This window comes from Hyla sarda, chromosome 10 (assembly GCF_029499605.1).
Source record: "Hyla sarda isolate aHylSar1 chromosome 10, aHylSar1.hap1, whole genome shotgun sequence".
In the NCBI taxonomy this organism is placed as follows: domain Eukaryota; kingdom Metazoa; phylum Chordata; class Amphibia; order Anura; family Hylidae; genus Hyla; species Hyla sarda.
The window spans coordinates 718,121-730,944 of NC_079198.1; the positions used below are offsets into that span (position 1 = coordinate 718,121).

Sequence of the window (12,824 nt, forward strand, 5' to 3'; positions counted from 1 at the left end):
CCCCTGGTTGGGAAACACTGCTATGGATTATTCATTTCTAACTGTGTCTTTCCAGCTGTTGCAAAACTACAACTCTCAACGGCTGTCCGGGCATGCTGGGAGTTGTAGTTTTGCAACAGCTGGAGGCACATTGGTTGGGAAACTCAATTAGGAAAAGCTGGGTGAGATATGACAACTCCAAGCATAGGAGGAAAGCTGGGTGAGGGCAGATTTAGTGAGCGGAGTCCGTGGCCGATCTCCTAATTCTGCAGCGCTGCACCCCCCTCCCCCCCCTCCGGTCCGCGTGACGACCAATGTGGCAGCTATAATGGTGTCTCCGAGGTGCATTTCCCCTTTAAGGAATAGGATCATTCGCCGATCCGGGGGATTACTTTTCGGTGCTATGCGGTACCTGATCTCATCGGCGCAGAAGTTGGAAACAGACGATGCCGAAGCGGCAGGAAAACAAAGCAGCCGCAACAGGAGCGAAACGTACGAGACAAAAGGGAGGAAAAAGTGCGTAATTACGGGGGACGCGGCGCCGTGGTTTGGAGCAGCTGTTCTCCGCTGGTCTCGCTCAAACGCCCAGAGACCTGCAGGGACAGCGGGTCACCACTTAACCCCGTCCTATAATTACATATTGCCAGGTGGGGGCAGCGCAGTAATTATCCACCGCCAGCATCCGCCATTACCGTAACGCCGCGTCAAAAAGAGAAAAACGTAACACTGAAGGAATCTCATCTTATATGGAAAGAGAAGCAATGCTGGGACTAGTAGTGCGACAAGAGCCTTGTGGCTGAGACTTGTAGTTTTTCAGTAGCTGGGAACCTTCTGCCTCATATATAGTTACTGACCTTTTCACCGTCCTGACTGTTGTAGAACTACAAGTCTCAGCCACAAGGCTCTTGTCGCACTACTAGTCCCAGCATTGCTTCTCTTTCCATATAAGATGAGATTCCTTCAGTGTTACGTTTTTCTCTTTTTGACGCGGCGTTACGGTAATGGCGGATGCTGGCGGTGGATAATTACTGCGCTGCCCCCACCTGGCAATATGTAACTGTGTACCTCCAGCTGTTGCAAAACTACAACTCCCAGCATGCCCTATACCAGTGGTCTTCAAACTGTGGACCTCCAGCTGTTACAAAACAACTCTCAGCATGCCCCGACTGCATCGCTAATTGTATAGGGAAATTGTCTACAAACCGTGGTCCTCCAGCTGTTGCAAAACTACAACTCCCAGCATGCCTGGACAGCCAATGGCTGTCCGGGCATGCTGGGAGTTGTAGTTTTGCAACAGCTGGAGGTCCACAATTTGAAGACCACTGGTATAGGGCATGCTAGGAGTTGTAGTTTTGCAACAGCTGGAGGTACACAGTTTGAAGACCACTGGTATAGGGCATGCTAGGAGTTGTAGTTTTGCAACAGCTGGAGGTACACAGTTTGAAGACCACTGGTATAGGGCATGCTGGGATTTGTAGTTTTGCAAGAGCTGGAGGTCCACAGTTTGAAGACCACTGGTATAGATCATGCTAGGAGTTGTAGTTTTGCAACAGCTGGAGGTCCACAGTTTGAAGACCACTGGTATAGGGCATGCTGGGAGTTGTAGTTTTGCAACAGCTGGATGTACACAGTTTGAAGACCACTGGTATAGGGCATGCTAGGAGTTGTAGTTTTGCAACAGCTGGAGGTACACAGTTTGAAGACCACTGGTATAGGGCATGCTGGGAGCTGTAGTTTTGCAACAGCTGGAGGTCCACAATTTGAAGACCACTGGTATAGGGCATGCTGGGAGCTGTAGTTTTGCAACAGCTGAAGGTCCACAATTTGAAGACCACTGGTATAGGGCATGCTGGGAGCTGTAGTTTTGCAACAGCTGGAGGTCCACAATTTGAAGACCACTGGTATAGGGCATGCTGGGAGCTGTAGTTTTGCAACAGCTGGAGGTCCACAATTTGAAGACCACTGGTATAGGGCATGCTGGGAGCTGTAGTTTTGCAACAGCTGGAGGTACACAGTTTGAAGACCACTGGTATAGGGCATGCTGGGAGCTGTAGTTTTGCAACAGCTGAAGGTCCACAATTTGAAGACCACTGGTATAGGGCATGCTGGGAGCCACATGTAGGAGATGACTTCCTGATAAGTTAAGCAGCTGAAAAGATTGCAATCTGGTTCTAAAAAATCTAAACTAACAGTGGGGTAGCTGGGACTTGTAGTTCTACAGGAGAAGGCAGGTAATACGGTGTGAAGTATAGAGACAGGTTGTAGGGTGGATGCAGTGAGCAGAGGATGGCGGAAAGTGAAGAAGGATGGGACAGGAGGATCTGCTGTATGACCTCGGGATCACTGGGACTTGTAGTTCTCCAGTCACAGGGCAGATAGTAAAGTCTACAGTATCCACACGACGTGGGATCAGCTGTGCTGCGCAGCGTCCTCCTGACCTATATACAGATCCATCAGCGCTGCGCAGAGACGAGTCCTGAGGGAAGAACCGAGAAGACGAGACTGATGGAAGAAACATAACTAATTCATAACGGCGAGGTCTGCACTCCGACCGCGCAACATAATGGAGGAGACGCGACCGGACCGCGAGAAATAGAAAGGAACGTCCTCCGACACCCACCGAGGTATATACACACCGCATACTGATCCTGAGTTATATCCTGTATTATACCCCAGAGCTGTACTCACTATTCTGCTGGTGAGGTCACTGTGTACATTACATTACTTATCCTGTACTGATCCTGAGTTATATCCTGTATTATACTCCAGAGCTGCACTCACTATTCTGCTGGTGAGGTCACTGTGTATATACATTACATTCCTTATCCTGTACTGATCCTGAGTTATATCCTGTATTATACTCCAGAGCTGCACTCACTATTCTGCTGGTGAGGTCACTGTGTATATACATTACATTCCTTATCCTGTACTGATCCTGAGTTATATCCTGTATTATACTCCGGAGCTGTACTCACTATTCTGCTGGTGAGGTCACTGTGTACATACATTACATTACTTATCCTGTACTGATCCTGAGTTATATCCTGTATTATACCCCAGAGCTGTACTCACTATTCTGCTGGTGAGGTCACTGTGTACATTACATTACTTATCCTGTACTGATCCTGAGTTATATCCTGTATTATACCCCAGAGCTGTACTCACTATTCTGCTGGTGAGGTCACTGTGTACATACATTACATTACTTATCCTGTACTGATCCTGAGTTATATCCTGTATTATACTCCAGAGCTGTACTCACTATTCTGCTGGTGAGATCACTGTGTACATACATTACATTACTTATCCTGTACTGATCCTGAGTTATATCCTGTATTATACTCCAGAGCTGTACTCACTATTCTGCTGGTGAGGTCACTGTGTACATACATTACATTACTTATCCTGTACTGATCCTGAGTTATATCCTGTATTATACCCCAGAGCTGTACTCACTATTCTGCTGGTGAGATCACTGTGTACATACATTACATTACTGATCCTGAGTTATATCCTGTATTATACCCCAGAGCTGTACTCACTATTCTGCTGGTGAGGTCACTGTGTACAAACATTACATTACTTATCCTGTACTGATCCTGAGTTATATCCTGTATTATACCCCAGAGCTGTACTCACTATTCTGCTGGTGAGGTCACTGTGTACATTACATTACTTATCCTGTACTGATCCTGAGTTATATCCTGTATTATACCCCAGAGCTGTACTCACTATTCTGCTGGTGAGGTCACTGTGTACATACATTACATTACTTATCCTGTACTGATCCTGAGTTATATCCTGTATTATACCCCAGAGCTGTACTCACTATTCTGCTGGTGAGATCACTGTGTACATACATTACATTACTTATCCTGTACTGATCCTGAGTTATATCCTGTATTATACTCCAGAGCTGTACTCACTATTCTGCTGGTGAGATCACTGTGTACATACATTACATTACTTATCCTGTACTGATCCTGAGTTATATCCTGTATTATACTCCAGAGCTGTACTCACTATTCTGCTGGTGAGGTCACTGTGTATATACATTACATTACTTATCCTGTACTGATCCTGAGTTATATCCTGTATTATACCCCAGAGCTGTACTCACTATTCTGCTGGTGAGATCACTGTGTACATACATTACATTACTGATCCTGAGTTATATCCTGTATTATACCCCAGAGCTGTACTCACTATTCTGCTGGTGAGGTCACTGTGTACATACATTACATTACTTATCCTGTACTGATCCTGAGTTATATTCTGTATTATACTCCAGAGCTGTACTCACTATTCTGCTGGTGAGGTCACTGTGTATATACATTACATTACTTATCCTGTACTGATCCTGAGTTATATCCTGTATTATACCCCAGGGCTGTACTCACTATTCTGCTGGTGAAGTTACTGTGTACATACATTACATTACTTATCCTGTACTGATCCTGAGTTATATCCTGTATTATACTCCAGAGCTGTACTCACTATTCTGCTGGTGGGGTCACTGTGTATATACATTATATTACTTATCCTGTACTGATCCTGAGTTATATCCTGTATTATACTCCAGAGCTGTACTCACTATTCTGCTGGTGAGATCACTGTGTACATACATTACATTACTTATCCTGTACTGATCCTGAGTTATATCCTGTATTATACACCAGAGCTGTACTCACTATTCTGCTGGTGAGGTCACTGTGTACATACATTACATTACTTATCCTGTACTGATCCGGAGTTATATCCTGTATTATACCCCAGAGCTGTACTCACTATTCTGCTGGTGAGGTCACTGTGTACATACATTACATTACTTATCCTGTACTGATCCTGAGTTATATCCTGTATTATACTCCAGAGCTGTACTCACTATTCTGCTGGTGAGGTCACTGTGTACATACATTACATTACTTATCCTGTACTGATCCTGATTATATCCTGTATTATACTCCAGAGCTGTACTCACTATTCTGCTGGTGGGGTCACTGTGTACATACATTACATTACTTATCCTGTACTGATCCTGAGTTATATCCTGTATTATACCCCAGAGCTGTACTCACTATTCTGCTGGTGGGGTCACTGTGTATATACATTACATTACTGATCCTGTACTGATCCTGAGTTATATCCTGTATTATACTCCAGAGCTGTACTCACTATTCTGCTGGTGAGGTCACTGTGTACATACATTACATTACTTATCCTGTACTGATCCTGATTATATCCTGTATTATACTCCAGAGCTGTACTCACTATTCTGCTGGTGAGGTCACTGTGTACATACATTACATTACTAATCCTGTACTGATCCTGATTATATCCTGTATTATACTCCAGAGCTGTACTCACTATTCTGCTGGTGAGGTCACTGTATACATACATTACATTACTTATCCTGTGCTGATCCTGAGTTATATCCTGTATTATACTCCAGAGCTGTACTCACTATTCTGCTGGTGAGATCACTGTGTACATACATTACATTACTTATCCTGTACTGATCCTGAGTTATATCCTGTATTATACCCCAGAGCTGTACTCACTATTCTGCTGGTGAGGTCACTGTGTATATACATTACATTACTTATCCTGTACTGATCCTGAGTTATATCCTGTATTATACTCCAGAGCTGTACTCACTATTCTGCTGGTGAGGTCACTGTGTACATTACATTACATTACTTATCCTGTACTGATCCTGAGTTATGTCCTGTATTATACCCCAGAGCTGTACTCACTATTCTGCTGGTGTATATTTTATATGGTGCCTATGCTGTCAGTCTTATAACCTGCGGGGGCGCTCTGTAGAAGATGGCAGTGTCTTGTCCCTCGGGCTCCGCTCTCAGATCCTTTCTCCTCTGTGAGCAGCGCTGGAGTAGAAGGACTGACGATAAATGTATCTGAGGTAATGGATGTAGCAGAGCTGAGTGTGTCGTACGCTGATGACTCCTCCATCTATGACCATTACTGGGGATTCTACTCTAAACAATCTCAGCTCTGCTACATCCGTGTATTAAGAACCAACTGGGCCATAACTAAGAAAACTCTATTCTATTGTCCATATTTGAGGCCAAGTCTCCTTAACTATAGCGGAGAGAAGGGGCAAAGCTGGGTGAGCGGCCATATTGGTTGTCACCCCCCATCTCAGGATCAGATGAATATATTAAAGGGGTACTCCAGGGAAATTTTTTTTTTTTTTTTTTATAAACTGGTGCCAGAAATGAAAACAGATTTGTAAATTACTTCTATTTAAAAATCTTAATCCTTTCAGTACTTATCTGCTGCTGTATGCTCCACAGGAATTTATTTTCTTTTTGAATTTCCTTTCTCTCTGACCACAGTGCTCTCTGCTGACACCTCTGTCCATATCAGGAACTGTCCAGAGCAGGAGCAAATCCCCATAGAAAACCTCTCCTGCTCTGGACAGTTCCTGATATGGACAGAGGTGTCAGCAGAGAGCACTGTGGTCAGACTGGAAAGAAATTTAAAAAGAAAAGAACTTCCTGTGGAGCCTACAGCAGCTGATAAGTACTGGAAGGATTAAGAATTTTAATAGAAATAATTTACAAATCTGTTTAACTTTCTGGCACCAGATGATTTAAAAAAAAAAATTTTTCACCGGAGTACCTCTTTAATACCATGACTGGGATCTTATATCCTGCGGCTGCACTGAGTGACAGCGAAAAGAGCAGCGGTCCCCCTCCCCCGTCCGCTCTCCACAGGGATTAGGAGCAGTGAAGTGGCCACTCATATAGACACCGCACTCGCCTCCTGTGCAGAATTAATCCTGAACCTTATTAACATCTCCGCACATGAGAGGAACCAGAGAGGATTCCGGATAATTACATCCGAATGAGACCCCAAACAGGTGTCCCTGCATCTCCAAGAAAACACTGAGGAGGAAGAAACATGGCGCCTGGAAGAGGGAAGAGCAGGAAACATGGCGCCTGGAAGGGGGAAGAGCAGGAAACATGGCACCTGGAAGGGGGAAGAGCAGGAAACATGGCGTCTGGAAGGGGGAAGAGCAGGAAACATGGTGCCTGGAAGGGGGAAGAGGAGGAAACATGGCACCTGGAAGAGGGAAGAGCAGGAAACATGGCGTCTGGAAGGGGGAAGAGCAGGAAACATGGTGCCTGGAAGGGGGAAGAGGAGGAAACATGGCACCTGGAAGAGGGAAGAGCAGGAAACATGGCGTCTGGAAGGGGGAAGAGCAGGAAACATGGCGCCTGGAAGGGGGAAGAGCAGGAAACATGGCACCTGGAAGGGGGAAGAGCAGGAAACATGGCGCCTGGAAGGGGGAAGAGCAGGAAACATGTCGCCTGGAAGGGGGAAGAGCAGGAAACATGGCACCTGGAAGGGGAAGAACAGGAAACATGGCGCCTGGAAGGGGGAAGAGCAGGAAACATGGCGCCTGGAAGTGGGAAGAACAGGAAACATGGCGCCTGGAAGGGGGAAGAGCAGGAAACATGGCGCCTGGAAGTGGGAAGAGCAGGAAACATGGCACCTGGAAGAGGGAAGAGCAAGAAACCTAGCTCCCAGGCAGGGTAAGAGCAAGAAACATGGCACCCGGAAGGGGGAAGAGCAAGAAACATGGCACCCAGGCAGGAGAAGAGCAAGAAACGTAGCTCCCAGGCAGGGTAAGAGCGAGAACAAGGCGCCTGGAAGGGGGAAGAGCAAGAAACGTAGCTCCCAGGCAGGGGAAGAGCAAGAAACATGGCACCCAGGCAGGGGAAGAGCAAGAAACATGGCACCCAGGCAGGGGAAGAGCAAGAAACATGGCGCCCAGAAGGGGGAAGAGCAAGAAACATGGGGCCCGGAAGGGGGAAGAGCAAGAAACGTAGCGCCCAGGCAGAGGAAGAGCAAGAAACATGTCACCTGGATGGTGAAAGAGCAAGAAATGTAGCCCCCAGGCAGGGGAAGAGCAAGAAACATGGCACCTGGAAGGGGGAAGAGCAAGAAACATGTTATCCAGGCAGGGGAAGAGCAAGAAACATGGCGCCTGGAAGGGGAAGAGCAAGAAACATGGCACCTGGAAGGGGGAAGAGCAAGAAACATGGCACTTGGAAGGGGGAAGAGCAAGAAACATGGCACCTGGAAGGGGGAAGAGCAAGAAACATGGCACCTGGAAGGGGGAAGAGCAAGAAACATGGCACCTGGAAGGGGGAAGAGCAAGAAACATGGCACCCAGGCAGAGAAAGAGCAAGAAACATGGCGCCCTGGACAGAGGAAGAGAAAGAAACATGGTGCCAGGGTGGGGAAAGAGCAAGAAACATGGCACCCAGCCAGGGTAAGAGTAAGAAACATGACTCCTGGGTGGGGTAAGATCAAGAAAAATGCCACCCAGGCAGGGATAAAGCAAGAAACATGACTTCTGGGTGGAGGAAGAGCAAGAAACATGGCGCCTGGGAGGGTCGAGGCATTATGGGAGATGCAACACATCTTAACACATATGCGAAGAAATACGGCCCAGGAAAGCTGAGTGAGCAGGATAACAAATCTGCAGATTCGGTTAATGCTCATCTAAGTATGGCCAGGATAACAGATAATTGCTTCTCCCACGTCTGTATTGGTGGCACTTACCACAGATGACAGGTCCACATTCACCATCCTGCGGTCATCCAGGCCCACAGGCTGTAGTCCGGCCACGTTGAGCTTCACCGAAGAGCTGCGATACACAAAGCTGAGCAGCCAGTCCCCTCTGACACAAGAAGAGAAGACATGTCAGGATAGATCCCCTAAGACCAAGTACATGTCAGGATAGAACACCTAAGACCAAGTACATGTCAGGATAGAACACCTAAGACCAAGTTCATGTCAGGATAGAACACTTAAAACCAAGTACATGTCAGGATAGAACACCTAAGACCTAAGTTCATGTCAGGATAGAACACCTAAGACCAAGTACATGTCAGGATAGAACACCTACAACCAAGTACATGTCAGGATAGATCCCCTGATACCAAAAACATGTCAGGATAGATCACCTAAGATCAAGTACATGTCAGGATAGAACACCTAAGACCAAGTACATGTCAGGATAGAACACCTAAGACCAAGTACATGTCAGGATAGGACACCTAAGACCAAGTACATGTCAGGATAGGACACCTAAGACCAAGTACATGTCAGGATAGAACACCTAAGACCAAGTACATGTCAGGATAGAACACCTAAGACCAAGTTCATGTCAGGATAGAACATCTAAGACCAAGTACATGTCAGGATAGAACACCTAAGACCAAGTACATGTCAGGATAGAACACCTAAGACCAAGTACATGTCAGGATAGGACACCTAAGACCAAGTACATGTCAGGATAGGACACCTAAGACCAAGTACATGTCAGGATAGAACACCTAAGACCAAGTACATGTCAGGATAGAACACCTAAGACCAAGTTCATGTCAGGATAGAACATCTAAGACCTAAGTTCATGTCAGGATAGGACACCTAAGACCAAGTTCATGTCAGGATAGAACACCTAAGACCAAGTACATGTCAGGATAGATCACCTAAGACCTAAGTACATGTCAGGATAGAACACCTAAGACCAAGTACATGTCAGGATAGAACACCTAAGACCAAGTACATGTCAGGATAGAACACCTAAGACCAAGTACATGTCAGGATAGAACACCTAAGACCAAGTACATGTCAGGATAGATCACCTAAGACCTAAGTACATGTCAGGATAGAACACCTAAGACCAAGTACATGTCAGGATAGAACACCTAAGACCAAGTACATGTCAGGATAGAACACCTAAGACCAAGTACATGTCAGGATAGAACACCTAAGACCAAGTACATGTCAGGATAGAACATCTAAGACCAAGTACATGTCAGGATAGAACACCTAAGACCAAGTACATGTCAGGATAGATCACCTAAGATCAAGTACATGTCAGGATAGAACCCCTAAGACCAAGTACATGTCAGGATAGATCCCCTAATACCAAGTACATGTCAGGATAGATCCCCTAATACCAAGTACATGTCAGGATAGAACACCTAAGACCAAGTACATGTCAGGATAGAACATCTAAGACTAAGTACATGTCAGGATAGATCACCTAAGACCAAGTACATGTCAGGATAGAACATCTAAGACTAAGTACATGTCAGGATAGATCACCTAAGACCAAGTACATGTCACCTAAAACTAACTACAACTCCCAACATCATTTATCTTTGTATCACCCCCACCAGGTGTATGACTGCCCCCGTATACAGTATATTATATACATATTACAGCACATGTGACACTATCACCCCCACCAGACATATGACTGCCCCAGTATACAGTATATTATATACATATTACAGCACATGTGACACTATCACCCCCACCAGACATATGACTGCCCCCATCCTCCCCCGCAGTCTCTGCTCTCACGTCTATTCTCGGTTTCCTTATAATTATTTATCACATTATTCCTTCTGCTGCAAACACCAAGAAATGTATAGACATACAGTCATGGCGGTAAATGTTGTCCCCCCTGAAATGTTCCTATATAATGAAGTATTCCTCACAGGAAAGGATTGCAGTAACACAGGTTTATTCCCTCTGTGTATATATATATAGATCTCCTCTCCTCTGTATATATATATATATATATATATATATATATAGATCTCCTCTCCTCTGTGTATATATATATATATATATATATATATATATAGATCTCCTCTCCTCTGTATATATATATATATATATATATATATAGATCTTCTCTCCTCTGTATATATATAGATCTCCTCTCCTCTGTGTGTATATATATAGATCTCCTCTCCTCTGTATATATATATAGATCTCCTCTCCTCTGTGTGTATATATATAGATCTCCTCTCCTCTGTATATATATATATATAGATCTCCTCTCCTCTGTATATATATATATAGATCTCCTCTCCTCTGTATATATATATATATAGATCTCCTCTCCTCTGTATATATATATAGATCTCCTCTCCTCTGTATATATATATATATATAGATCTCCTCTCCTCTGTATATATATATATATATAGATCTCCTCTCCTCTGTATATATATATATATAGATCTCCTCTCCTCTGTATATATATATATATATATATATAGATCTCCTCTCCTCTGTATATATATATATATATAGATCTCCTCTCCTCTGTATATATATATATATATATAGATCTCCTCTCCTCTGTATATATATATATATATAGATCTCCTCTCCTCTGTATATATATATAGATCTCCTCTCCTCTGTATATATATATATATCTCCTCTCCTCTGTATATATATATATATATATATATATATAGATCTCCTCTCCTCTGTATATATATATATATAGATCTCCTCTCCTCTGTATACATATATATATATAGATCTCCTCTCCTCTGTATATATATATAGATCTCCTCTCCTCTGTATATATATATATATATATATATATATATAGATCTCCTCTCCTCTGTATATATATATATAGATCTCCTCTCCTCTGTATATATATATATATATAGATCTCCTCTCCTCTGTATATATATATAGATCTCCTCTCCTCTGTATATATATATATATATATATATATATATATATATATATATATAGATCTCCTCTCCTCTGTATATATATATATATATATATATATATATATAGATCTCCTCTCCTCTGTATATATATATATATAGATCTCCTCTCCTCTGTATGTGTATATATATATATATATATATATATATATATTGCAGTAACACAGGTTTTGCTATACACATGTTTATTCCCTTTGTATATATATATATATATATATATATATATATATAGATATATATAGATCTCCTCTTCTCTGTATATATATATATATAGATCTCCTCTCCTCTGTATATATATATATATAGATCTCCTCTCCTCTGTATATATATATATATAGATCTCCTCTCCTCTGTATATATATATATATAGATCTCCTCTCCTCTGTATATATATATATAGATCTCCTCTCCTCTGTATATATATATATATATATATATATAGATCTCCTCTCCTCTGTATATTATATATATATATAGATCTCCTCTCCTCTGTATATATATATATATATATATATATATATATAGATCTCCTCTCCTCTGTGTATATATATTGCAGTAACACAGGTTTTCCTATACACATGTTTATTCCCTTTGTTAGTATTGGAACTAAACCAAAAATGCAAATTGGACATAATGTCACCAAACTCCAAAAATGGTCCGGACACAATTATTGGCCCCTTAACTTAATATTTGGTTGCACCCTTTGGAAAAAATAAGTGAAATCAGTGTCTTCCTCTAACCATCAATAAGCTTCTTACACCTCTCAGCCGGAATGTTGGACCACTCTTCCTCTAACCATCAATAAGCTTCTTACACCTCTCAGCCGGAATGTTGGACCACTCTTCCTCTAACCATCAATAAGCTTCTTACACCTCTCAGCCGGAATGTTGGACCACTCTTCCTATAACCATCAATAAGCTTCTTACACCTCTCAGCCGAAATGTTGGACCACTCTTACTATAACCATCAATAAGCTTCTTACACCTCTCGGCCGGAATGTTGGAGCACTCTTCCTATAACCATCAATAAGCTTCTTACACCTCTCGGCCGGAATGTTGGACCACTCTTCCTATAACCATCAATAAGCTTCTTACACCTCTCAGCCGGAATGTTGGACCACTCTTCCTATAACCATCAATAAGCTTCTTACACCTCTCAGCCGGAATGTTGGATCACTCTTCCTATAAGCATCAATAAGCTCCTTACACCTCTCAGCCGGAATGTTGGACCACTCTTCCTTTACAAACTGCT

The 12,824-nt window shown here is 43.0% G+C and overlaps 1 protein-coding gene across 5 annotated transcripts in view; it reads right to left on the minus strand.

Moving 5' to 3' along the window:
• The window catches only part of TMCO4 (transmembrane and coiled-coil domains 4), a 110,856-nt gene that overhangs the window by 1,746 nt on the left and 96,286 nt on the right, over positions 1-12,824 (minus strand). For all 5 annotated transcript variants that reach the window (XM_056542804.1, XM_056542802.1, XM_056542803.1 and 2 more), the window contains one exon: positions 8,578-8,695. In XM_056542804.1, the coding sequence (XP_056398779.1) occupies positions 8,578-8,695 (118 nt within the window). The remainder of the gene's footprint in view (positions 1-8,577; positions 8,696-12,824) is intronic.